The 24,950-nt window shown below is 40.0% G+C and overlaps 1 protein-coding gene across 1 annotated transcript in view; it reads right to left on the bottom strand.

Moving 5' to 3' along the window:
* The window catches only part of ATP8A1 (ATPase phospholipid transporting 8A1), a 236,293-nt gene that overhangs the window by 79,820 nt on the left and 131,523 nt on the right, over positions 1–24,950 (bottom strand). The window contains exons 22-23 of the mRNA XM_065877682.1: positions 16,338–16,476; positions 12,969–13,033 (exon numbers count right to left, since the gene is read on the bottom strand). Coding sequence (XP_065733754.1) covers positions 12,969–13,033; positions 16,338–16,476 — 204 coding nt within the window. The remainder of the gene's footprint in view (positions 1–12,968; positions 13,034–16,337; positions 16,477–24,950) is intronic.

The raw sequence follows: 24,950 nt of genomic DNA, 5'->3' as shown, positions 1-24,950 counted from the left end.
TCAAAATATTCAATATGCCAGTCTGGCATATTTTAGGGTGGCCTGCCCTGACCCCGACCATACCCTCCAATAAAATAAAATAACAACAATTTTTAAGAAATCAAAGACTGGCAGCTTTATGATAATCTTTTTTTTTTGCGGTACGTGGGCCTCTCACTGTTGTGGCCTCTCCCGTTGCGGAGCACAGGCTCCGGACACGCAGGCTCAGCGGCCATGGCTCACGGGCCCAGCTGCTCTGCGGCATGCAGATCCTCCCGGACCGGGGCACGAACCTGTGTCCCCTGCATAGGCAGGCGGACTCTCAACCACTGCGCCACCAGGGAAGCCCTATGATAATCTTTTAAAATTACTTTTACATGACCTTTGCCAAGGAAATCTTTGATAAAAATCACAGAGGGCACCCTAGACAATGAACACAATTTTATAGTGAAATAAATTGAAAGCCCTGACTTGTCTGGAAAGTATCATAGCGTGCAAGATGTCGTTTGCATTTTGGCAAAAACTCTGCTTGGAACACTCTAAAGAACCCAGAGGCCAGATGTGCAAAGAACATGTTAGGCCACCTAAGAACTATGATTTTGATGGCCCCAAATGTAATGTTGCAGAAAGCACTTGCATAAAAATGGCCCTTTTCAGACTCTGGCCTTTGGTTTTTCTTCCTGATTCCTTTCAGGGGTTTACAGAACAGAGAGTCTTACTTAGGAACATATCCAGGAAACACCCCAGTAGAGAATGTGGAAATATCCCTAAGGAGAGGTAAATAAAAGCCTCTTGCCTTTGACTAGAAGACTAGTCTATTCCAGTCTAACCAGCAGAAATGATGTGAAGATTACAGACAGTGTAAAATGTAACACCTAAATGTCGTGGTGTGGGTGTCGTATGGGTGTCGTAACACCCACACCCTGCTCCAGGGCCACAGTTACTTATAGTGACGGAAGAAAATGTGTGATCACTCATTTTATCCCAGAAGGAGTCATCAGCAAGGCTAAGCCAAAGAGCAAAGGTTAAAGGATAAAAGTATACATATAATACTTATCTAGTTCAAGCTATATGTTGGTATTTGGGTCAGAATACAAATAAGCCTTCAGCACCTGTATTTATTCCTGGGAATCTGTTAAATGTGTGCAGGTCAAATGATAAATTTATGTTTATCATAAGTTTATCATGAGTTCACCACCAGTTAAGTGAAATAAGCATGGAATTTTGGCTAATGCTGAATCACTTTTGGAAGACACACAACTTTCACCCTTGTCAGAATGGACTTAAGTTTATGAAGCCTGTGCTTCTCACTTTAGTAGCAGCACCGTGGGTTTCTGTTTTCACTTACTTTCCACCAAAAGGACAAAATGCAACATAATGTTACAGGAGAACATCTTGTGGAACAAAGATGGCGACTCTGATAAAATAAGACAACTTGCTGGAGGTTGGGTCACTGTAAAATAACTCTTCAGAACTCGTCAGCTGATGTGCACAAGTTACCAATCAGTGTAGAGAAGGCAGCCATCAACATGTAACAAATATGTAACCATAAAAAAGTGGGGCTTTTTTAGTTAGAAAGCCAAGGATGGCCATGAGAGTTCACATGATGCTTCTGGGCACCAATAACATCTGAAGCAAAACGATGAAGCCACATTGTAAAGGACTTAAGTTCCAGAAGCTGAAACATACCCCATGGCTCAGAACACAAGGCTTTCCTCACCTTTAGGTGGTTGTAGAATATAAGGTGAAAACAAGCTAATCAAGCAGTTTTCACCTTTCTTGGAAAGGAAATATTAGGTGTTTTATTTTGAAAAAAAATTCCTTATGAAAAAACTAAATGCGAAATAAGGAATGGCTTCAACCACTAACTTAAGACACCAAGAACTCCAAAATACTTTTGGATCAGGTGGCTACCTAGGCTCAGCGTTCTACAAAGGATTATATCCCACATCATAGGTGTCACAGGTAAGTTTATTTCACGGCCTATCGATAAATTTCTTCACCAGGAGTACATATGTATTCCAATCTACCTCGTCCTTATTTATTTTTTCACTTGACTAATTAGCAGTAATATGGTATCAGAATGACTTGGTTTGAATCGTTGTTCTCCCACTTCATGGCTGTCTTTCTTCAGGCAGGTTACTTAATTTCTCTCAATCAAATTTTTCTCATTCATAAGATTGGGTTAATATCTCTTTTGTAGGGTTACTGTGGTGACAAGATGTGCTAACTCAGGTGTCCTGCCCAGTGCTTGGCTCAGAGGTGATTTCCAGGAAAGACTAATTCCTTTCCTTCCTCTGACATCAGGTCTAAGAGAGATGTCAACACCCGAAGAAGAATGAATGTTCTGCAACCTGTCAATCACTGCACAACATCAGTGCAATCCAAGTGGTATATTACTGAGATGATTTGCAGTTTCCTTTCGAAATCTCCTAATGGCAATTTTATTTCAATCTACTTTTTCATCGCTAACACCCAACTCTACTAGCTACTAGTTATTCTACATAAAAACTATCTGGAAACCTGTCTTCCCTCAATTACAGAAAAGATGGCATTATCTCTTCTCATATGGCATGTAGCTCTTGCTAGATGGTAGGAGGACAAGTATTTATAAAGTTAACCTAGACTGTTTTTCTTTATCTCTTAATTTCTGTCTCTAACCTGATACAACTCTTCTTTAAAAAACTAAATTTATTTATTTATTTTCGGCTGCACTGGGTGTTCGTTGCTGCTCTAGTTGCGGTGAGCGGGGGCTACTCTTCATTGCGGTGCACGGGCTCTAGGCGCGTGGGCTTCAGTAGTTGTGGCTTGCGGGCTCTAGAGCGCAGGCTCACGCAGTTGTGGCGCACGGGTTTGGTTGCTCCGCGGCATGTGGGATCTTCCTGGACCAGGGATTGAACCCATGTCCCCTGCATTGGCAGGTGGATTCTTAACCACGGCGCCACCAGGGAGGCCCTGATACAACTCTTGAGCAGAAAATAACTTGAAAGTTACAAAGTGATTTGGCATTTCTCTCATACTATGTTTTTTGCAGATGACCACATCAATATATGTTAGACTTTAAGCTCCCATAAAGATATATCGATATATATATATATATATATATATGCAGTTACATAAAATAGCATTATATGCAAATGAGAGCTTCACAAATAGTAGGTTGAAAATAACTAATGATAAACAAAACACAGAGGACTTATTTCGCTGTCATGTTCTTCAGCTCTAACACCATCAACTTAACTTCTTAGGTATTGATGATTTTTTTTTTTTTTTTTTTTTTTTTTTTTTTGCTGTACGCCGGCCTCTCACTGTTGTGGCTTCTCCCGCCGCGGAGCACAGGCTCCGGACGCGCAGGCTCAGTGGCCATGGCCCACGGGACCAGCCGCTCCCCGGCACGTGGGATCCTCCCGGACCGGGGCACGAACCCGCGTCCCCTACATCGGCAGGCAGACTCTCAACCACTGCGCCACCAGGGAAGCCCTGTATTGATGATTTTTAAAAGCAGATAAATAAATACTTACTGGGTGTGTGTGTGTGTGTGTGTGTGTGTGTGTGTGTGTGAAAAAACCTTAGTTTACCTACTTGGTTTTAAAACCTACTATCAGTTAACTTAAAACGTCAAATAAGAGAATATATACAAAAATCTTAAACTAACACCTATTTTATTAGCTGTTTTGGTGGTTTGTGGCCCCACCTCATCATCATTTAAGACATGAGGTATTTACAAATTTATGGCCAAATAATGTTTCATTCTTTCTCTATTTTTGCACTCTCCAAATGTTCATACCCTAAAATTACAAATCAATGGAACATTCCAATGACATTCTTAATAATACATTCTGACCATATCAAGTATGGACCATGTTAGCACGTTCTTAAAGAGTGAGTTATGATTTCCATGACAGCAACGTCGGTAAACCATTGGGTATTATCTTTTGACACTGTATTATTGATTCAGTGGAACACTGGCCATTCCATATAACCCTATGCAACACATATATCAACTACTTCTTTAGCTACTGCAGGCGGTAGTAAGTGGTAAAGAACATATACCTGAGAGTAAAGAGAAATTACATTTATATACAATTGGTCCGTTTAGTATTCATCCCCGTCAGGATCACTCCCTCTCGGACAGTTTCTGACCAGAAAAACCGGTGTTTCTAAACTCCTAGGCTATATTAGAACATAACCTTTAAAAACATACTTGTATAGAACCAAACCAACATAAAGTCATTTTTCTAAAATGGGTAAAGGCAGACAGAAGGTGAAATCATTAAAAACATATGGCCAAAGAGGTCTTCTAAAACAGCTTAGTGGAAGGCAGCCAAACAAATGCACTTAATCAATACATATTGCTAAATATAATGAAGAGGGAAACAGAGAAAAAAATTTTTTTCATGCTTTGCTGATACACAGATATGAGCTTTCCAGGGCAGGCGTAGATATAAAACACTGTAATTGAGGAAATGGCCCAATCTCCCAGTAGGGTCATGCCATCTGAAACAGGTCAAAGAATGGAAGAAGCTAAGAAAAGGAAGTTGCAGCGCTGGGTAAATTGCTCTTGGCCCCTGGGCAGAGGTTTGGGATTTGGGGTTATGATAGGTTCCATCAGGCAAATAATTCGTTGTGAGGCATCTATTCTCGTTTTGGGTACCCTAGAGAGAAAGGCAGAAAGTGTCCAATCTGGGTCTAAGTCTATCTTTCAGTGTTGGGATGGCGGCATAGAGCAAAGACAGACAAATCCCGGGAAAGGAAGGAAGAGTGAGGTAGGGGATATAATTATATAATTTAAATAGTTTTGTGGATAAAGGCTTTTACCAAAGCTCTCATAGTAATTATTTGAAACCACCACTGAAAGTCTCCTAAACACTTATTTTGAGCTTGGCATTAAATATTCTCCAGCGGCGGCGGTGACTCAAGGGCAGGAGGAAGTGTCCTGGAGGAACTGGATGGGCAGACATCCAGTCTCTCGTATGGCCTTCAATTCAGCCAGAAGAGGCTGCACAGAATATACAACCGGTTTTTTGAAAATAAGCAAATTACCAAATCAACGGTTTGGAGAAAGTAACAACTGGGGTCTGTGAGAAATTCTTACTCAGAACCACAAAGAAAGCTGATGTTGGGCCCATTTCCCTAATGATTTGAATTAATTAATGTAGGAATACCGAAGAATCATTATCTGCTGTGTTTTCTCACCGCACATTCCAAATGCACACCATTTCCATTATTTCCCACATCCATTCAAACAAATCTATGTACAACTGTCACAGTAAAACGAAATATAGGGTCGTTCCTGAATTTCGTAAATACAAGATGCCCAAACGCCACCATCTCCCAGAAGAGCATTCCTCTTTCAGCTGCTCTGCAGCCCTGGTGGTGAGCGGGAGAGGAGGTAGGGACAAGCTGGCAAACGTGGGGCGTGCCTTCCAGAATGCTTTTTTCTGAGACTGAGTCCCCTTTACCTCTGGAGAAGGAAGGGTTATTTAAGAACAAAAAGAAAAACAGTTTTGGACTTAGAGCAATCTAGGTCAAGATTCAGGATCCCACAGGCGTTAGCTTTGTGAACTCAAAGTCTCCATCTGTATTTGAGACAGACACCGTCATCCGTATAGGAGCAGAGGCTAACGCATGCAGATTTACCTGACACATAGGTTTCCTGTAAACTGTCAATTTTATGGCCGTGCTGATTCATCAAAAGATACAAAAAGAAGAGATGCAAAAAAAGTCACAAGGCATGGTCTGCTCACCTCAAAAATGCCATCAAGCTGTTGGGAGATGGCAAGAGGGCAGACTGATTAGAAGGCATTTAACCGTAATTCTAAGTCTCAGAGAGTCTTAGAAGAGCTCAGATGTTTAGCCAAAAAAAAAAGATAATGAATATTCAGGCTTAGGGGGAGGAAGAATTTCTCAGAACAGCAACACTATGAATCTGTGAACAACTTCACTTAGGGATCTGAACACAACCCAAGATTACAGAATTTTGTTTGAGCAAAGGGGACACATTTTGTTTTTATGAGACCAAACAATGGGTTTGATGGAACTTTTTCAACCACAGTCTTTGGCTTGTGGCAGACACCGTCTTAAATCAGAGGAACAGAGAACAGATTATTTGTTTTTATGTTATTTTCTTTTTTTGTAATGTTTATATATAGTTTTTACTAACCCGTTTCTCTCAAACGGAACAAAGTTGGCTTTCTTCACTGAGAGCTACTTGAAGTAAGCCGTGTGCCAGACAGTATTTGAACAATCATCCTGCAATGGGACATTACAAAAACATATCTTTGCTTTTGATAGGGATACATTAACACCTTAAAAGTTAAACTGAGATCTTAAACATTTTCAGGCCAAAAAAGCTGAAACAGCTTTGCTAATGGCAAAAGAGAATTCACAATACTAAAGTTCCCGAGCTGGCAGTGGAGGAAAACTCAGTGTGGTTTAAAACCTGCCTGAACTATTTTTCAAAGCAATACAAAACGTATTGCATTAGACTCATGGGACATATCAAGACAAAACTTGAAGTAGCCTCAATTCTCTTTTTTCCCCTCCTTTTCCGGAGTCAAGTCAATAACTTGCTTATTCTGGACTTCTTTCAGAAGCCGTTCAACAGTGACTGGTTCCCCAAGCAGTAAGGTTTGTCTGCATAATACATATAAGTCGAGCTTAAAAGGGTGCAGATGACAACTTCACCATTTATGTCATGAATGCCTGTAAGTTACATTTGAAGCTTAGATGGTGTTAGAAAATCAAATCCAGCTAGGAAAAAAAATGTGCAATCCCGTAAAGGGCTTTCTTTTCCCGTGGTGTTGAAAAATATGTATTCTTATCCTTGTTAATATGAAATGTGGTTAACAATTCATTTTCTGTAAAATATATGAGGGAGGGAAAAGACTGGTATCCATAATCAAACCTAGGCTGGCTTAAGTTCATATCTGCAAATTAAGTAGAGAAATTTAAGTAGTGAGGAGGGCAGCTGTTTAAAATCACCTCTTACAGCAGCTGGCAAAATGAAACTCCCCCTACCCCCAGGAATAATGATGCTAAAAGAAATGATAATGATCATGATAATGGTCCATACTTCTTAAGTGCTTACTAAACACCAGACCTTGTACTTAAAAGGTACTGTTTTGTTTAATCCTCACGACAACATCCTAGAGATGGATATTATTATTATTATTTTATAAGAGTCACTGGCAGCTGAGGCCCAGAAAACTCTTATTTTCTTAGACTCTGGAATCCAGTGACTTCGATACATCCTCCAGGGCTACTTAGCACTAGAGGGCAAGTTAACCTTTCAAGGTTGGGCATAATAGTATCTGCCTACTAATGTTTTCAGGTGTAAATGTGATTGTCCTTGTAAAATCCTTAGTCCGGTACTTAGTACAAAAAATAATCACCTATAAACATAAGCTAGTGTTCTTCTTATGACTATAATAGCCACGCATAGAACCCTGCAGGGGTAAGCAGTTCCCTTTTCACACAGTCAAAAAGCTGCATTTTCCTTTGGGATCCATACTCTGCTTCCTTATATTGGGTGCTGACTCCTAAACAGGCTAAATGTAAACGTCAACAGAAGCAGAAACTGAAAAAACTGTGCCCAGATGATCAGCAGGAGAGGTGGGCAGGGCTTCTCAGGAGTTCAGCTTGGGAAAACTGGAAGCCTTTTGACTCTGAGTGGAAGAAATTTATTTCTCCAAGTTCCTCACATACATATTTAATCATCATTTCTGTTGATTCAATAAATATCTAGTAAGTAATTTTCCTCTCTGCCCCTTTTTGTTTCCTAGGGAAGCCAGACAGTAGAAAAGAGGAGAAAAAACAACAACAAATTTAAGATCCAGCCCTACCTCTCAGGACAGATCCCACAACTCTCCACATAAAAAAGATGTTAAAAGGAGGAGAGGCCAAGGTTACAGGTATATCATGTGAGACTCAAGAAAGACGATTTGGGTACCTACAGAGTTAATGGCTTAAGAAATTATGGTTCCTCCCACCTACCCAGACTTGACAAATGAGGGTAGTGAAATCCTGAGCTATCTCAATGAATCAGTCTTCAATTTCTTTCTACCTTTTAGAAAAAGTTAGATCATATCCATCAAAAAAGATATTCTGGGTCATCTGAAAGTATTTCCAGAGATTCACAGAGTTGGGATGCTATAGGGGATATGAATACTATAATAATCATACCCCTTAATAGAACATCAACTCAGTCCTTCCAGAATTGTTTTACTACATTTTGAAAGATGCTGTAATCAGACACTGGGAGCTAAAGATAGGTCACATAGGAGGCTCCCTAGTTCTTAGCTCACATTTTCAGATGTTTCCAGTTTTAACAGACAGGATCTAGGTCATTAAGTGGAAGGGGTTTCTGTGAATTTAATGGGATACTTCCTGGGCATTTCTGTAGAGTTAGGGAAGAAGTACAAAATATCCTTCAAGCCAGTAATTTAAAATTTGTGCTTTTGCAGACCCTTAAGAAAATGTCTCATACCAAGATCATAATCAGAACCCAAAACAAAGTGGTTCAAAGTCACATGATAGAAAATTCTGTTACCTAACAAATATCTAATAGATTCTGATCTACTTTAGAGTATTAAAGATGCTCCTCCATGAAATTCTTACTTTCTAAATTAAAACAAGTATGATCAAGCTTTTTAAGAAACTCTTTTGCTGACACGGTCAGGTAACTGGGTGAGAACACCTAGCTTTGCTCTCAGGCGTCATACTAGCAGGGTGTGCTGCTTTTGCTGTGAAAGGAACCGGGAATGTGCAGAGGCAGAAAAGCCTATCAGATTTCCGTATTAGGTCTGTAGAGCAAGCCTTCAACATAGACTATTTTTCTACACAATTTTGTAACATAGCCTTTTTATATGTGCCATGCCTTGTGCTAACCATACCAATCCAAGGGTAACATTATCCTCACCTGACAGGCAGCACAAGTGGCTCAGAGAAGTTATCTAATTTCACTTTGCCCAGGGTGCCCCACTCAGGTGGGGCAGAACTGTACCTTAACCGCTGCGCTACAGCACAGAATGATTTGAGTACATTAAAATTGTCACTTGACAAAACCCTGAACACCCACAATTTATTTCCTATTATATTAATATTATTTCCTAAGATGGCATGTTCCTAAGTTTGTCACCTAAATGTTAATTATTCTTTGTGCTGATGGAGTGGTAACCCTATCTCTTACTATTATCAGTACAATTTGAACACATAGGATGCTTTTCTTTTCCATGGCAATGAAAAATAAATAATGATTTACCTAGACTCATTCTAATGACCTGCCTGAAATCTCAGCCATGGGTTGTATGACACAAGATCTGAAGGAGCTATGATGCAAAGTGCTGTTTCCTTTCCTGCTGAGAAGCAAATGAGTTTGCCACAGCAGGTCTCACCCCAGACAGCCAGATTTGTAAAGTCACCACTTAACTCCCGGGGAGAAAAACCTTCTCCGGACAGCAGTGCGAGAACCCAAGGTAGTCTGGAGCTGGAAGAGTCTGTCAGTTCATTCAGCCATAGTGTTTGCCTGTGATCTTCCACACCTAACTGGCATTTGAATTGCTAAGGACATTTCTAAACACTTGCTCTTTAAGTATCAGATACGATCGATTACTACCAAAGTTAAAACTGATACATAACCTTTTTCTGTTTTTAAAGGAAGCCCTTAATTAAACCTTATTCAGTGACTCACTTCTCAAATATTTATGGAGTACGAACTATGGGCTAGGCAACTTGCTGGGGAGTGAGAGAGAATGGCAAACCAAAACAGACAGACGGGTGTCCCTGCTCTCACTGAAATAGAGTATTCTCCTGAGGCTCTACGTTTGGTCCTGCAGCAATAGGTAGTGCAAGTACCTTTGAGGTGTTTATAACTTTTCTTTAAAAAAAAAAATTATTTATTTATTTGGCCCTATCAGGTCTTCGTTGAGGCATGCGGGCTCAGTAGCTGCGGCACTCAGGCTCTCTAGTTGTGGCACATGGGCTCCAGAGTGCGCAGGCTCAATAGTTGTGGCGCATGGGCTTAGTTGCCCCAATGGCACGTGGGATCTTAGTTCCCTGACCAGGGATTGAACCTGCATCTCCTGCACTGGAAGGCGGATTGTTAGCCACTGGACCACCAGAGAAGTCCCAATGAGGTGTTTATTACTTTTCAGTTGCCATCTTGGAAACTTCAAAATGGAAATAAATAAACCTGTCTTAACAATACATGATTCAGTACATTGAATATTTTTGGTATTTCAGTTTTCTCTTTTTTTTCTTGAGATTGCTATTTATATCACTTGATACTTAAAACACTTCAAGACTGTGTTTGTCTAAGAGTTGGAGAAAAATGATGAAACAGATGAAAACAAAAGAAGCAATGCTAGCACACTCTACATAAAGTGAAAGCCTAAATCCAGACGAGAAGGATGTCAAATCAAGCATGGTCATGCTTTTGCTTTGACCTCACAGGTCCCACTTCTGACTTCTTCAAGTGTCAGAAAACCTGGGTACCACGTGTAACCCATGATGCTGACAAAGGCCTAATGGTCTACAGGGATTATGGGGATGTTTACACTGAGGGTCTTGTAATGTTGTGAACAACTGCAACCCAGTTCTGGAACCACCTTCGATGGCTCCTTCTCAGGGACCCCATGGGATAAGTTTCCCTGAATTTCACACCACATTGCTGGCATTGGTGCCCCTATTTCCTCCTCCCTAACTCTTATCCTGGTCCCTTACCTGCACCCCATGCCTCCCACCCTTCCAACTTGCCTATGTAGAACTGCTTCTACACATCACACCTCTTTTAAGAGGCTGATGTAATTGCTTCCCTCGCCTATGAAGGCAAATTCTCAAACCTGGCCCAGCTTTCCACAGCTGACCCGAGACTAGCTCTCCAGTTTTAACCCCCCTCTGTCATTTCTTTATGGCTGTCTTATAAATACTGTGCCACCATTAAAATGAATTAGGTAGCTTCACACAGACCATTATAAAATAATTGTTCAGATATATTAAGTGAGAAAAGCAAAGTGCAGTATCAAGCAGTGTGGACAGCATGCTGCAATTTGTGTTTAACAACAAAGGATGCATCCACAGACATGCATATATATCCCTTAGGTAAGTCAGAACATCTCTGGACAAACACACAAGACTGGAACTAGTGACCGTCCCTAGGGAGGTAAACGAGTAGGCTGGGTGTAAAGGTGGGAGATTCATTTTTTGCCACCTATACTTTCCCTTTTTGTAACTTTAAAATTTTACATTCTGTGCCTACATTTATTCAAACAAAACATACTTAAAAAATTATAACCTTGTGCTCAAGTTTAATGTTCCTCTTTCATGCCCCAAATATGCCTTGAACTTACTTCCAGTAACTTTCAGCTTTTTCTGCTTTTGTCCCCCTTACTCAGGTACTCACTTCTATGTAACTAAATGCCACTTACTTTGTAAATAGTTCCTTAAACATTGTGATATTTTCACAGCAAGCTATCTATCTTATTTACATATCTGTTACTTGAATGCACTTTACTTCCCTTATTATTTATAAGCTTCTGGAGGGCTGGCTTTTTTTTTGCGTGCGTGTGTGTGTGTGTGTGTGTGTGTGTGTGTGTGTGTTTAGGATTAAAGCTTCATTCACAAAAAGCACTTCCCCAATAATGAAAGGCATAAACAACTCTCATAATTGCAAAATCATATATTATTCTTCAGGCTACAACGTGCTTAAAGATTTCACAAGAAAGGGAAGAGCATCACAAGGATTGTTTTAAGGACAAATAATAAAGAGGTCATCATTTCAGTTTAAAAATCAGAAGCTAAATACTTCTTACATGTAATTTGTTTTATATCCAACTTCAAAACATCTGCCTCTTCATCATCCCTTCTACAAAGCTGGTCTTGGCTTCTCCAACATCCCTAATTATCAGGTTTGCCCTGCTCTGCTCTTTGCGTCACAATGACTGTTTCAAGCGGTTGTATAATCACCTCTCTGGTTCTGTCTTCTACCTTAAATTGCACTCACCTTTCCTTTAAAATATTTACAGGTCATTTGACCTACTTTCTTTTTTTTTGTTGTTAACTTTTATTTTACACTATATTCCTAAAAAATCTTTCCCTCTTTTCCAAATATAACTTCATGTGAACACAGTCATGAAAAAAGGCATCCTAGGAATTCATATTTCAGCCCAGAAGTTAGGACATTAAAAAAAAAAACTTGAGGGGCTTCCCTGGTGGCACAGTGGTTAAGAATCCGTCTGCCAATGCAGGGGACATGGGTTCCAGCTGTGGTCTGGGAAGATCCCACATGCCACAGAGCAACTAAGCCCGTGCGCCACAACTACTGAGCCTGTGTTCTAGAGCCCGTGAGTCACAACTACTAAGCCCGAGCGCCACAACTACTGGAACCCGTGCGCCACAACTATTGAAACCTGCGCCTAGAGCCCGTGCTCTGCAACAAGAGAAGCCACCGCAATGAGAAGCCTGCACACTGCAATGAAGAGTAGCCCCCGCTCGCCACAACTAGAGAAAGCCCTCGTGCAGCAATGAAGACCCAACGCAGCCAAAAAAATAAATGATAAAAAACAACTTGACTATTGGTTATTTGGTGTTCAACAGCTTTCACATTTTTTTAAAAGAAGCAAAAAATCAACACTGGAAGCTAAAGCAGACATTAAATGCTTAATATACAAAATACCCAGGCAGATACAAATAAGTTGCAGTCACTCAGCAACCTCCTGACATAATGCTTTTGTAAAGCAGCTTTCTTGTCTCACAACATTAAGCAAATCATTTAGCAATTTCTTTTAGCTGTCATAGATACAAAGCTAGCATCTTTTTACATCAATGGTTCAAAACAGTATATGTCTGTTCTAGCAGAACAATAGTAGTAAGGTATCTTTTAACCTCAGGAAAATAAAATATTTCCACAGCTAGCTGAATATAAAATAAAATGCTACAAGATAATTAAGTCATTAAAGGTTTTTTTTTTTTAAAAAGATAATCTTACTTACATCAAGAGAGCCTTCATTTATAACAATCATTCCCATGTTCTTCCTCAAAAGTTTGCAGGAGTGTCCTATGTCCAAACAGAGTAAATAGATTGATATAATTAATTTCTCTAGAGAGAAGAGGTGAGGACGTTAACACGCTACTACAAAATTCTAAATTTTATCTATTTTATTTGATAAAATTAAAATTTTATCTATTTTAATAGAAGTGATGGCTGTTTTCTAGGTTTGCAGGAAGTTTAAAAAAGAAATGCTCTTGCTTGCTGTAAGAGGGATAAGATACAAGGACATTACCTGGAGTGTTAAGGCTGTCTTGATAAACAAATATGGAAGAGATTACAGTAAGGATTCTCAACGTCCTGAAAACTGATAAATGTGTATGAAATATCCTTCACGATGACCAACACGAACAGCAGAAGATGGGCTAGTGGTTGTTTTGGGAGAAGGGTTCAGGAGGGTCGTCTGGCTCTCTCTTGGACCATTGATCCCATCACAATCTTCCTGCCCTTGGATTGCACCACATCCTCTACTCTCCTGCCCTCTCTTGCTTTGCTATACTTGCTGCAGGGCAAAATCACCTGCTGATTAAGCCAACTCGGCTCACTCTGCACCTGTCTGCCTACAGCTGAACGTGGCTGGAGAAAAACAGGCAACCTTGTTGGCGGGCCTCACATTTAAAACAATACCATCTACACTCACTCCCTTTGTGATCTCATTCCTTCCCAAGGTTTTAAACACCATCTAAATGTTGACCACTCTAGAGCTCGTAAATCCCATTCAGACCTCTTTCCTGAACTCTAGACTCTCACATGCCAGTGCCTACTTAATAGCAGACATTTAGGTGTAAAATAGGCATCTCAAACTGAACATATCCAAAAACCAGGCTCTTAACCTCCCCCCAGAAAACCCGTTTCTCCTTTAGTCTTCCTCATTTGATTAATGGCAACTCCATCCTTCAGCTGCTGCGGCTAAAAGACCTTGAATTTACCCGATTCCTTTCTTTCTTCCATACCCTACATCTAATCTGTCAATCAATCCTGTTGGCTCTACCTTCAAAATCCATCCAGAACCCAACCATTTCTCACCACCTCTACTGTTATTACTTGGTGGTCCAAGCCACCACCATATCTCATCTGGATTAATTCAATAGCCTCTGGCCTTCCTGCTTCAACACTTGCTTTCCTTTGAGTCTACTCTGTCTAGCAGCCAGACAGAGATGTTATATATATATATATAGTTTTTTTTTTGTTTTTTTTACAGGAAAGTCAGATCAAGTGTTTCCTCTGCTCAGTTCAGTACCATCCAATGGTTTCCCATCTCACTCAGTCACTCAGTATAAAAGCCGAGTCTGGACAACGGTCTGGGAGGCCCATCCAACCTGGGCTCTGCTACACTGCTGACCTCTTCTCCTCCTCTCACACTTTGCATTTCTGTTCTTTCTCTAGAACAGAAGACAGCTCTCCCGAATCATCCAAGTGACATCTTTTCCTCTCTTAGGTCATTCCTGAGATGTCGCCTTCTCAAGAGTTCTTCTTGACTTCCTGATTTAAAACTGAATCCCTCTGTGCAATGCCCTATTCTCCCTTCCTTGTTTTATTTTTCTTTAGAGCAATTATTGCCATCGAATATACTATGTGTCCTCATTTACTTTATTGTCTGTTTCCCTGACTAGGATTTGAGCTCTGAGGGCAGAGACTCTGATACGTTTTGTTCCCTGTTCTTAACTGATGCCTGGCACCATAGGCACCATCATCATTTGCTGAATGAATGAATCTTACCTTCCCTTTTCTAGGAACAAGTATGGCCTGAGATTCTAAAGGTTAAATGTTGCTAGAAACCACCACCATACTCTCCTTTCCAGAGGAACTTTCATAATGGCTACAAATCTGGAACCATCTTGAGGATTGCTTATTTTGCCCACATATTACTCTTTACCCACCATGCATTTTTCCTCTATCTGTAGTCATGTTGCTTTATCATATCTGTGTGTTCCAGGTCTCCTGATTCTAAAGCATTCTGTATTCTCATACATCTTCTTTCCGTTTTGTCTCTAACACCAATGATAATCTTTATAATCAAAATTAACAACTTGTTTGGCCTGTAGGTTTAAACTTCTACTGCTTAGTTTTCTTTTAAAAGTTAAGTTTCCTCTATTAACAACATCAATTTACTATAAATTTATAGCATTTATACTATTTAATATAAATACTATATTTATAAATACAGTATTTATCACAGAATACTGTCATTACTCACACTTCTAAAAGGAGTATTAGTTATATGTTTTTAGATACATGATACTTGATGACTTTCTCGAAATGGTTTCATCTTGTGAATACCGCTGAAATGCTTTCTTTAGTTTTGGGAGAGTTTTACATGTAATTCATAAAATCAATATCATCCAGAGGTTACTGTCAGGGTTCACAGTGTTCAGGCAACAAACTATTACTGAATTGGGGGAAAAAAGCAATATTTTTCTTGCATATTATTGGTACTATAGGCCTCTAACAGCGAATATTAGCTTTCTCCTCTGTTACAGACTGAATTGTGTCCCCACCTCCCCATTCATATGCTGAAACCCTAACTGCCACTGTGAATGCATTTGGAGGTAGGGTCTTTAAGGAGCTACCTACAGTTAACTAAGGTCATAAGGGTGATCCCTAATCCAACAGGACTAGTGTCCTTATAAGAAGAGGAAGAAACACCAGATGCTCTGTGAGAATCCAGAGAGGAAAGGTCAGGCGAGGACACAGAGAGAAGGCGGCCATCTGCAAGCCAGGAGGAGAGGTCTCAGGAGAAACCGACCTGCTGACATTTTGATTTGGACTTCCAGCCTCCATGATCGTGAGAAGATAACCTTCTGTTGCTTAAGTCATCTAACCTGTGGTATTCTGTTATGGCAGCCTGAGCTGCCTAATACAACCTCCTTCTGCAAAATTGGAATTAACTGTAGGATGAGTGAAAACTAGCAAGAACCTTACTTCCTATCTCAGAAATAACCTTTGGTCACAGAAACAAGTGTCGGTATACAAGCCTGCCATAATCCCCACCTCCAGACTTTGGCAGACAGCTGCAGAATGGTTACCTACATGTGTCAATTATGGATGGGAGGTGGGGCTAGGCAGGGATACAAAGTTAAGAGAGGGTGTTACATAGTTGCAAGAGCTGAAGTTTGGCTGTACATACAATCATTGCAAATTTAAAGGGGCACTGGGGCCATAAGTAAATAAACAAGCCCAGTGATATTAACAAATACGGAAATCTGAAAATACCAAATCTTTCAAATCTTGAAATATCTCAAATCTATCTTCTAAAATATATCAAAACATGTTAAAAAGCACCATGACTTAAAGTTTAAATTAGGTGAATTACCAATGTTAATGGCAGTTTCCTGCTTGTCTCCTGTAAGGATCCAGATTTTGATGTCTGCTTTCATTAGAGTTTCTATGGTTTCAGGCACTTGATCTTGTAATTTATCCTCGATGGCTGTGGCTCCAAGTAGCTGAAGATTCTGGAGAAAGAGAGTGGCAACATTTTTTAAGATTAAAAAAAAGTTTAGATTCTTTAAGAATGAAAAATTGGAGTGTATATATGTTTTAAAATCAGAGACTAAATGATAATTCATGAATTTGTTGTAAATTCCAAATACCCCATTGAGTTTTCTCTCTCAAGGATCCCTAACTTTCATCCAGTACTTTTGGCAGGAGACTTAGGCTCCCTGAAGCTACCTGTCTTATCTTACTCCTCCCTAAGGTAAGAAACTGATTCTAAAAACACACACACAAATGTAGAAGGGGGGAATCAAAAACAGTTAAAAAGGAGCAGGCAGCTATTAAGAAAAAATAAAAACAAAAACTATGGAAGATCACCACAGTGAAGAAGTAATCCAACTGATCTGTTTGAAAAAGAGTAAGGTTACAGGCTAACACTATTAAATTGTAATTTGATGCAGTGTCAGGAAATGGAGACACAAAATACAATGAGAAAGGAAGAAGAAAGGAGCAATAAACAAAGTGATAGCATTAGTCTCTGAAAGAAAGAACAGGGCTGAGTGTTTTTCACATGGTTCCATGTTTGCATAGTGGAAGGTCAGAGACCATTAAAGATCTCTTGCTCCTTAGATGGTATCTTTCATACAAGACTGAACACAACCAAAACACTGTGGGAAGCTGTTCTCATCTCTGACAAAGAAGAAGAATGGTTGCTTCTCTCATCTTCCTAAATGGAGGGAAAAGTGAGAACAATCTCCTGGCTGTTAGGGAAACCTGGCCTGCCAAATGGAAACAGATAATGGTGTTCTCGGTCCTAAATACATAGGAATGGGCAATAATGGATTAAGATTTAAATCTTTCTTTGCATCATGTGACCAGGCATTGTCACTAGTTGGGTACCCTTCCCAACGGTGTTCTGCAAGCCACAACCGATTCTCAGTCTTACCCATTTTCCCCATAACCTAACCTCCAGAATGAACGACTTCAGCATTTATCTTTCTTCTCAACTATTTTCTCCCTTCTTGACTTCATTTTTTAATTTACAATATCAGATAAGGACAGACTAGATATAAGGGAGATTACGGCAAAGGATAGTGTCTGGGTCGATAATAATAAAGAAAGCATTCCACTTTCTATTTTTCCCTTTAACATTAAGTCCTATTTACTTTTCATCACAATTCAAGTCTAAAAATAACCCCAAGTCTTGGTAGGCATGGAAAATAAAGTTAAATATATATACAAACACATAAGAGTGAGTGTGTGTAGTTGATGAGTATATTGCTCAGGAATGTTTTTGGCTATAAATAATAGAAAAAAATCTGACTGAAAGTGGCTTAAATAAAGACTTCTAACATCACTAGTACTGAAGTGGGTAGCTATGGGTATAAGATCGTTGGCTTGACTATATTTCCACGCATTCTCCAGATCTCTCTCAGTGTCTCAAGGTGGCTGTCGCAGCTATAATTATAACAGCCACACTGAAGACAAGAAAAAGGTGGTAAAAGCACCTTATTTGAAAAGCAAAAGGGTTTCTAAAAGTCCTCAGCCTGTTTCCAAATACAGCAACTGGCCCGATGGGGCTACATGGCCATCCTGAACTGTTAGTATTTAGCTTTCCCAGCCTCAGTGGAGGGGCAAGGCAGAAGGGCAGTAGGAATAGGTGTTAAGTTAGCTGGCCTGCAGTCTCTGCCACAGGGCTTAAATACAGATGCGCGAGCCTATGCATCAGTGTTAGTATATACACACATGCATGTGTTTACGTGTGTAGGTATGTGTACAGACACACACACATCCACCACGGCTCTGCCTGGTGAAACGTGGCTCATCCTGGAAGTCCAAAAGAAGTTTTCCTTTATTTCTTAAAACAAGTTTTCCCCTCTGCTGTGCTCTGATAGAACTTTGCTCATCTATACATACTTAATTTATCATATTAAGATTACCTGTTTAAACGTATGACTCTGGTAGTTTTGTTCAAAATCAGGGATCATGCCTCCAAGCTCCTTGTTTCTTCACAAACAAGGAGACAGGAGCCCAGAGGGGGGCAATGATTTGTCACAGTGACATAACTTGATAGATTACGGAAGGGCAGGGCTTGAACCAATATCCTCTGTATTGCCCATCGTGTTCTTGTCCCTTTGTGTCTAGGATGGTGCCCAAGATAGTGGTCAACTCCCAGTCTCTGCCCCATAAATGTTGGCTGAAGTAAATTAAGTAGGCATCAGTCTGTGAGGGGCTAGTGTTGACTTCTTAAAGTTCGTTTCTACTTAAGTAATATTAGGTAGAGGACCAAATGCAGCTCCTCCTCTGGTTGTAGGCTGATGTCCCTATTCGGCATGAGGGAGTGAAGGGCCCTTAACTTGGGCGTATTCCTCATAACAATGCTGGCCTGAGCACTAAGTGATGACTCAGAGGAGACCCTGTGAGCCCAGACATACCACATCAGATTCTGAGGAGACGCTGAAGAAGAGCTCTGGGGAGTCTTTGGTCCCTGGCTACCTATAAAAAGTGCAATTTTAAGTTGAAAAAAGGAAAAGTAGGGACCAGGTTCTGTTCACCTTTATACTGTATCTCCAGAACACTGATAGTCAGCATTTGGTATATTTGCAGAGTGAGTGAATGACAAAACAAACAAACAAAAAACAAAACCCCAAAAAACCCCCAATCCAAATGTTCTAAAGTATTGTTGCAATCTAGACTATTTTCTCTTCAATATATTCCAAATAACTTATGCAGCTCTTAGATTCACTTGATGCATGACTTCCCAGTATATAATATATAAGACAGGAAAGCAAATTTCCTTCTTTAAAAAGATAGCATTATTTTATTATCTTTAATGGGAAGCAGATTTGAAATCTATCAAAACCTGATGAATAATCATCATCAAGAAGTTCAAGAATGAAAAGGAAGACCAGTTCAGCATCAACTATGCCAGCAGCACAACTGCTGTAATTTCAACACTGAGACAATGGTTCCATCAGTTCTTTCGGCTACTTTTAGGAAATCAGTAGCTAAATCATTCTGGCCCACGTGCCAGGGAAGATCAGGATATAGTTGTGTCCACAGAAAGCATGATAAGATTTTAAACGATCATGAAGATAGTTCAGTAATATAAGCTCTCAAAAATTTTAAACCAAAAAAGTATTTTTTTTGTAGTATGTTTCACAAAACCCTGGGGTAACTAGATAATGTGAGAGCCAAGATGTGAATACACTCATTAGAAATATATAAACAAGTTTATTTGCCTATTTTCTAGTTCTACTTTAAGGGGATATATGAGCTCAGGAAGCACATGGGTATACACTACTCTGCAGAAACCTAATAAAAATAAAATGACTGCATGAGGGAGATCACACTGAAAGCATATCTGAAAGAAGGAAAGCAGCTGGTTTTGCACAGGTAAAAAGGAAACATTTTCCAAACCAGGCAAAGATAATATAAAGTACCAAAAAGGTAGGGCCAGCAATGAATATGCTGAGAAATGTTACAAGTAGGTTAACTTGGAGCATGTTGGTGGCTATGATAACAGGAATTTCTAATGAAACATTTCTGAATATTTAGCAAAATTGCAGTGGGTCTACTTTGATGCCTACGAAAGAAAAACTACATTTGAAAGCCTGTTAATTTTCCCTTTATCCTCAGGTACAGCACTTACTAATTTTAGTGGACGGCTCTGCAGGCTCCTTTCCTTTGGCCCTGGTGTCATTTATTGTGAGATTAGATCTTGAGTGATAGGCTGTTCAGCCTCTGGAAATGAATATCTTTAGCTACACAATGATCATTAGGAAAAAAGATTTGAACTTTGCGTGCTTTTCCTGATCATAACACAAGAGCGTTTAGGCCATAATCAATTTCATCCCAAACATGTATTACCTTACACAGATGGCCACTAATGGTCACAATGGGAATTACATATTCAGCAAGTGTTGAAATGTGATAAAATTCCCATGGCATTTATGGAATTAAAAAAAAAACCTCCAAAGACTAATTTTACTTTCAAAATGTCACTGTGCCAAAAGTTATAAAGGTTTCAGTTGATGCCTCTTTGATATAATATAGATTTAATTATCAGTGAAAAATCATGAAATAATATTTATTTACCTAGAAAAGTCATCAATAATCTTATTTTCTCTTTTAGATGTTCATAATGTAATGCTTTTAAAAAGGGATATAAGTATAAAATTTCTACCCCAGTGAAGATACAAACGTCATGTAGAGTATTTAAAAACTATGGTAAAATGTATTATGACAGATTTGGAAATTGTGTTTTTTCCCCAATACATTTATATTACATATATTGGGAAATAACAGAACCTTAAAATGACCTATTTCCATATAAGCAAATATTGTGTCAGGGCTTAGATTATTTCGTATTTTTTAAAAGTTTATGATATGTTCCTAAATGAGGAAAAGCATAGTTATCAAACTCATATCAACTTGGGCTTCAGATGATAACATGGACTATCGGGCAGAAGTTTCTTTGAAGACAAATAAAAGGAATAATACTGGTAAATAAAGTTTTATCACTGGAGTAAATATGAATAAATAGTAGTAACATTTGGGAACCTTTGTTACAACATAAAATAAGATTGTGACTAGGCAGATGAAGAAACATTTCCTTAGCACAGAAATACCAGATACGGCTACGTGCTTTACACTGATTCATTCAGTTAATAGCTTCGGGGAGGCTGAATAAATTATGTCAGGTCAAACTGGGGTACAGCTGAGCTAGGATGGTAGAAACAAGACACCAAGAATCAATACACACCCCAAGGCAGCGAATGGAAAGTAAAACTGTGATTAAATGAAAGTTAGAATTTTATGTAAATCATCAGGTTTTTAAACATTTGTCTCTGTTGTTCAGTTCTTGGTAATACTCTGTTTCTGTGAATGGGTTTCAGCCTCAGTCCTGAGGCGTTCCTGCCAGGGTTACCTGTTTCCTGTTTCCACCTGCAGGCCCCAGACTCACATTTTGGGACTGGTTTCCTTCCACACACACACGTGTGTCTGCATTCCCTCCCTCACACACACACCGAGCAGGTAGTTCTGGGCAAGATGGTGGGACACAACCATAGTCCCTTCCTTCCTCGAATTTGTACTTCAGAATCCATTCTTTGGAGCCTCCCTTCCTTGTTTTCTGACTGTACCCCCTTGCCTTGCGTTGGTACCTGTTTCTCCTAGACCCTGCTGCCTGGCTGTCATCAAGCCCCAAGTAATTAGCCACAGGAGCAGAAATGGAGAGCAGCGGTCTTCAGATTTACCTGAGGGGCTTATTACACACAGATCAGTGGGCCCTACCCGCAGAATTTCTCACTGAGTAGGTCTGAGATGAGGCCTGGAAATGTACATTGGTGACAATGCTGCTGGTTTGAGGACCTAATTGCTTGTCTCCAGCAAGGTTGACAAACTATTTCTGTAAAGAGACAGATGGTAAATATTTTAGGGTTTGAGGGTCGTACATTCTGTGCTGCAATGACTCAATGCTGTCACTGTAGTGTGAAAATGGCCAAAGACAATTTGTAAACAAATGGATGGAGCTGTGTTCCAATAAAACTTTATTTACAAAAATAGGCAGTGGGTGAATGTGGTTCTTGCGCTGGAGTTTGCAGACCCTTGATGCATAATACTGGTGAGCAGCGCATCTCTGCACCGGCCTCCATCCTGACTGATTGCTCTTGATACTTCCTGGGTCAGCTCTGACCCTTTTTTCTTAGCCTGGCCTTAGGTCCTCTGGTCCCAGTTCTCTCACCTCTCCTTGCAATCCCAAACTATACACAGAGCCTCTCAACTGTAATATACGATTACCATCAGAGAAAAACAGTATTCTCCCTAAATAATCACTTTATTATATGCTATATACTATCTTAGAAGTAAACACAAAATTTTCTGTGAGCACAAAAGATAAAAACAGGAAATAAGTATTTTCTTAGTTTGGGTGGCTCCAAAAAACCATCCAACACGAGTTAACATTTGACCTAAAATCCTAAACGAAGAATTAAGAATTAGCCAGGCACTTGGGAGAGGTGGGGAGGGATGCAGGAAGAAATCCCAAACAGAAGAAATCACATGTTGTTGCAAAGACATAGGTATGCAAATGCACATTGTGTTTGAGAAGCTGCCATTTAGTCAATATGGAACCAATAGATGAAGCGAGGTGTGTGGTGATTTAAATAATGCTAATTTAATAGGGTTGTTCTGAGGATGAAATTGGATCAGTCATCTCAAACTCTGAGTACTAAGTTAGGAAAACGATAAGCCTAAAAAACCGGCAGGGAATGGAAATCAAAGGGGCTATTTTTTATGTTTGGGATTCCAAAGGCAAAGGGCATCTGGGGAAGAATTGCAGAAGGGGAGGGACAGGATCAGATTTACACTCACAGGGTTCACCGGTGGCCAACTGGGGATGGATGGGGAAGAATGGAGGTTGCCAGACCAGTTGGAAGACTGTGGCAGTCATCAAACTCTTTAGCTTTAAGGTACGGTAGCTCTGGAATACAGAGGCCCTGGTGGCCATGGGATTCTCAGAACCATTCTACAACGCTGGCTCTCAGAGATCACCGGCTTCTCTCTGGTCTGTATTCCACTGGGCATCATTCACTCTTGCGCTTCTCTTCTCAACATCTCTTTGCACACAACAAAGGGGTTTTATTTAACAGAAGAGACTCTCATACCTCTGTCCTTTCAGTTTAAGCTGAGCTAGAGCACACGAAGACTAACAGCGTTAAATCATTGGCATGGCTCATTAGCCTGCTTCTGGAGAAATCAGGCAACCAAGGCCAAGAAGGAGGTTTTAACTTGGTGCTTTTTGAACCACAGAAATCATATTTGAATTGTCACAGAGCCAAGGGCTTGCCAACTAAGGTCAGAATTCACACACCCAGCTGAAAAGAATCAGGATTTGAGAGGCGACTGGGTGTAGCCTGCAAAAACAACACATCCATCTTATCTGAGTGAGAAGAGAGCAAAACCCAGTGTGGAAAGGCTATCTCAAAGCGTTCATAATTAGGGATCGATCAGCCAGAAAGGAGAAGCGTGAGATTAGAGATCTAAGGGAATATTAAGTACTTTCACTAAGAAGACTCTAAAGACGAGTTGAGGGAAAATCATGAAAAACATATTCCCACCTTCATTTTTTTTTTTTTCTGGCGGTACGCGGGTCTCTCACTGTTGTGGCCTCTCCCGCTGCAGAGCACAGGCTCCGGACGCGCAGGGTCAGCGGCCATGGCTCACGGGCCCAGCCGCTACGGCGGCATGGGGGATCTTCCCAGACCGGGGCACGAACCCGCGTCCCCTGCATCGGCAGGCGGACTCCCAACAACTGCACCACCAGGGAAGCCCCCCACCTTCATTTTTAAGGAGGATAGAGTACATTACATTACACAGAGTGCACACAGCCTGCCTCATTTCCTACGCAGACGGGTCCTGAATACCATGCCTCCCAACCCCAAGGGCTGATCTCATGATGACTCAACTACACACGTGGTTACGTTTTACTTTTCAAGTCACCAACATTTTACATACATTCTTGCTTTCTTTTAAACCATGCTGGCAGAATAACATACGGATTAGGAACATGAGATCTGGAATTAAGACAGAACTGGGATTTGAATCCCTGCTCTGCCAACTACTGGATATGTGTCCTTCAGCAAATAACTTAAGAATTTCTACATCAGCAAGATAAGGCTAATAATATGGCTGTACTAGAGTTGTTTTGAGGATGAAAATAGATTGTTTATCTTAACCTTTTTGTTTTTGTTTTTTTTTTTGAGTACAGGTAGGAAAAGATGTTGAGTACTTACCTAAGACTAGGTATGTCTATATCTTTTGTATAACCGATTTGCTTTGTTAATGTTAATAAATTATATATATTGCAAGATGCAACAACAAATTGTAAAAAAAAAAAAAAAAAAGATGAGTAAAACATAAATAGAAACAGAAGTTATAACATTTTCTTGCTTACCCCAATGGTTCATTTTGTGTACCCCACGTTAGAGGCCCCTGGAACTAACTAATCAAGTTAAGGAGCAGAGGACTTGAAGCTTAGTAGAGGCTCAAAAACTGGCAGGTCTTCTTAGTAGATAAGCTGACAGACTGCAAATGTTCTTAAACAAACAGTAAAACAGGAAACTACTGGAATTTGAAACCACAAAATCACCAGTACATCATGTAAATTTTCATCTAGTACGTTTCAGTTTTTAGTACAAATGAAAGTGATATTGGCAGCTACTAAGAATAGAAACGGGTGGTTTTATCTGAAAAAGTATTCAGTTGGAATACAGAAATTACTGTGAATTTGGCAGTCATAAATGTTCAGGAAAAGTTCTGTTTTTCATTAAGTTTTCTATTTCTCTAGGAATCCTCTACACCACTCCCCACCATATGTTGGGAAGGGTGCTGGACTGCTGTTAGTTACCCCCGAGTGTAGTGGTCAATCTGTATTATGCCACATCAAGGCAGTCTTCTAAAAAATCCCAGAAATGTCAACCATATTTTGGGG

The sequence above is a fragment of the Phocoena phocoena genome, chromosome 5 (assembly GCF_963924675.1).
Source record: "Phocoena phocoena chromosome 5, mPhoPho1.1, whole genome shotgun sequence".
Classification (NCBI taxonomy): domain Eukaryota; kingdom Metazoa; phylum Chordata; class Mammalia; order Artiodactyla; family Phocoenidae; genus Phocoena; species Phocoena phocoena.
This window is presented reverse-complemented; position numbering and strand designations above follow the sequence as displayed.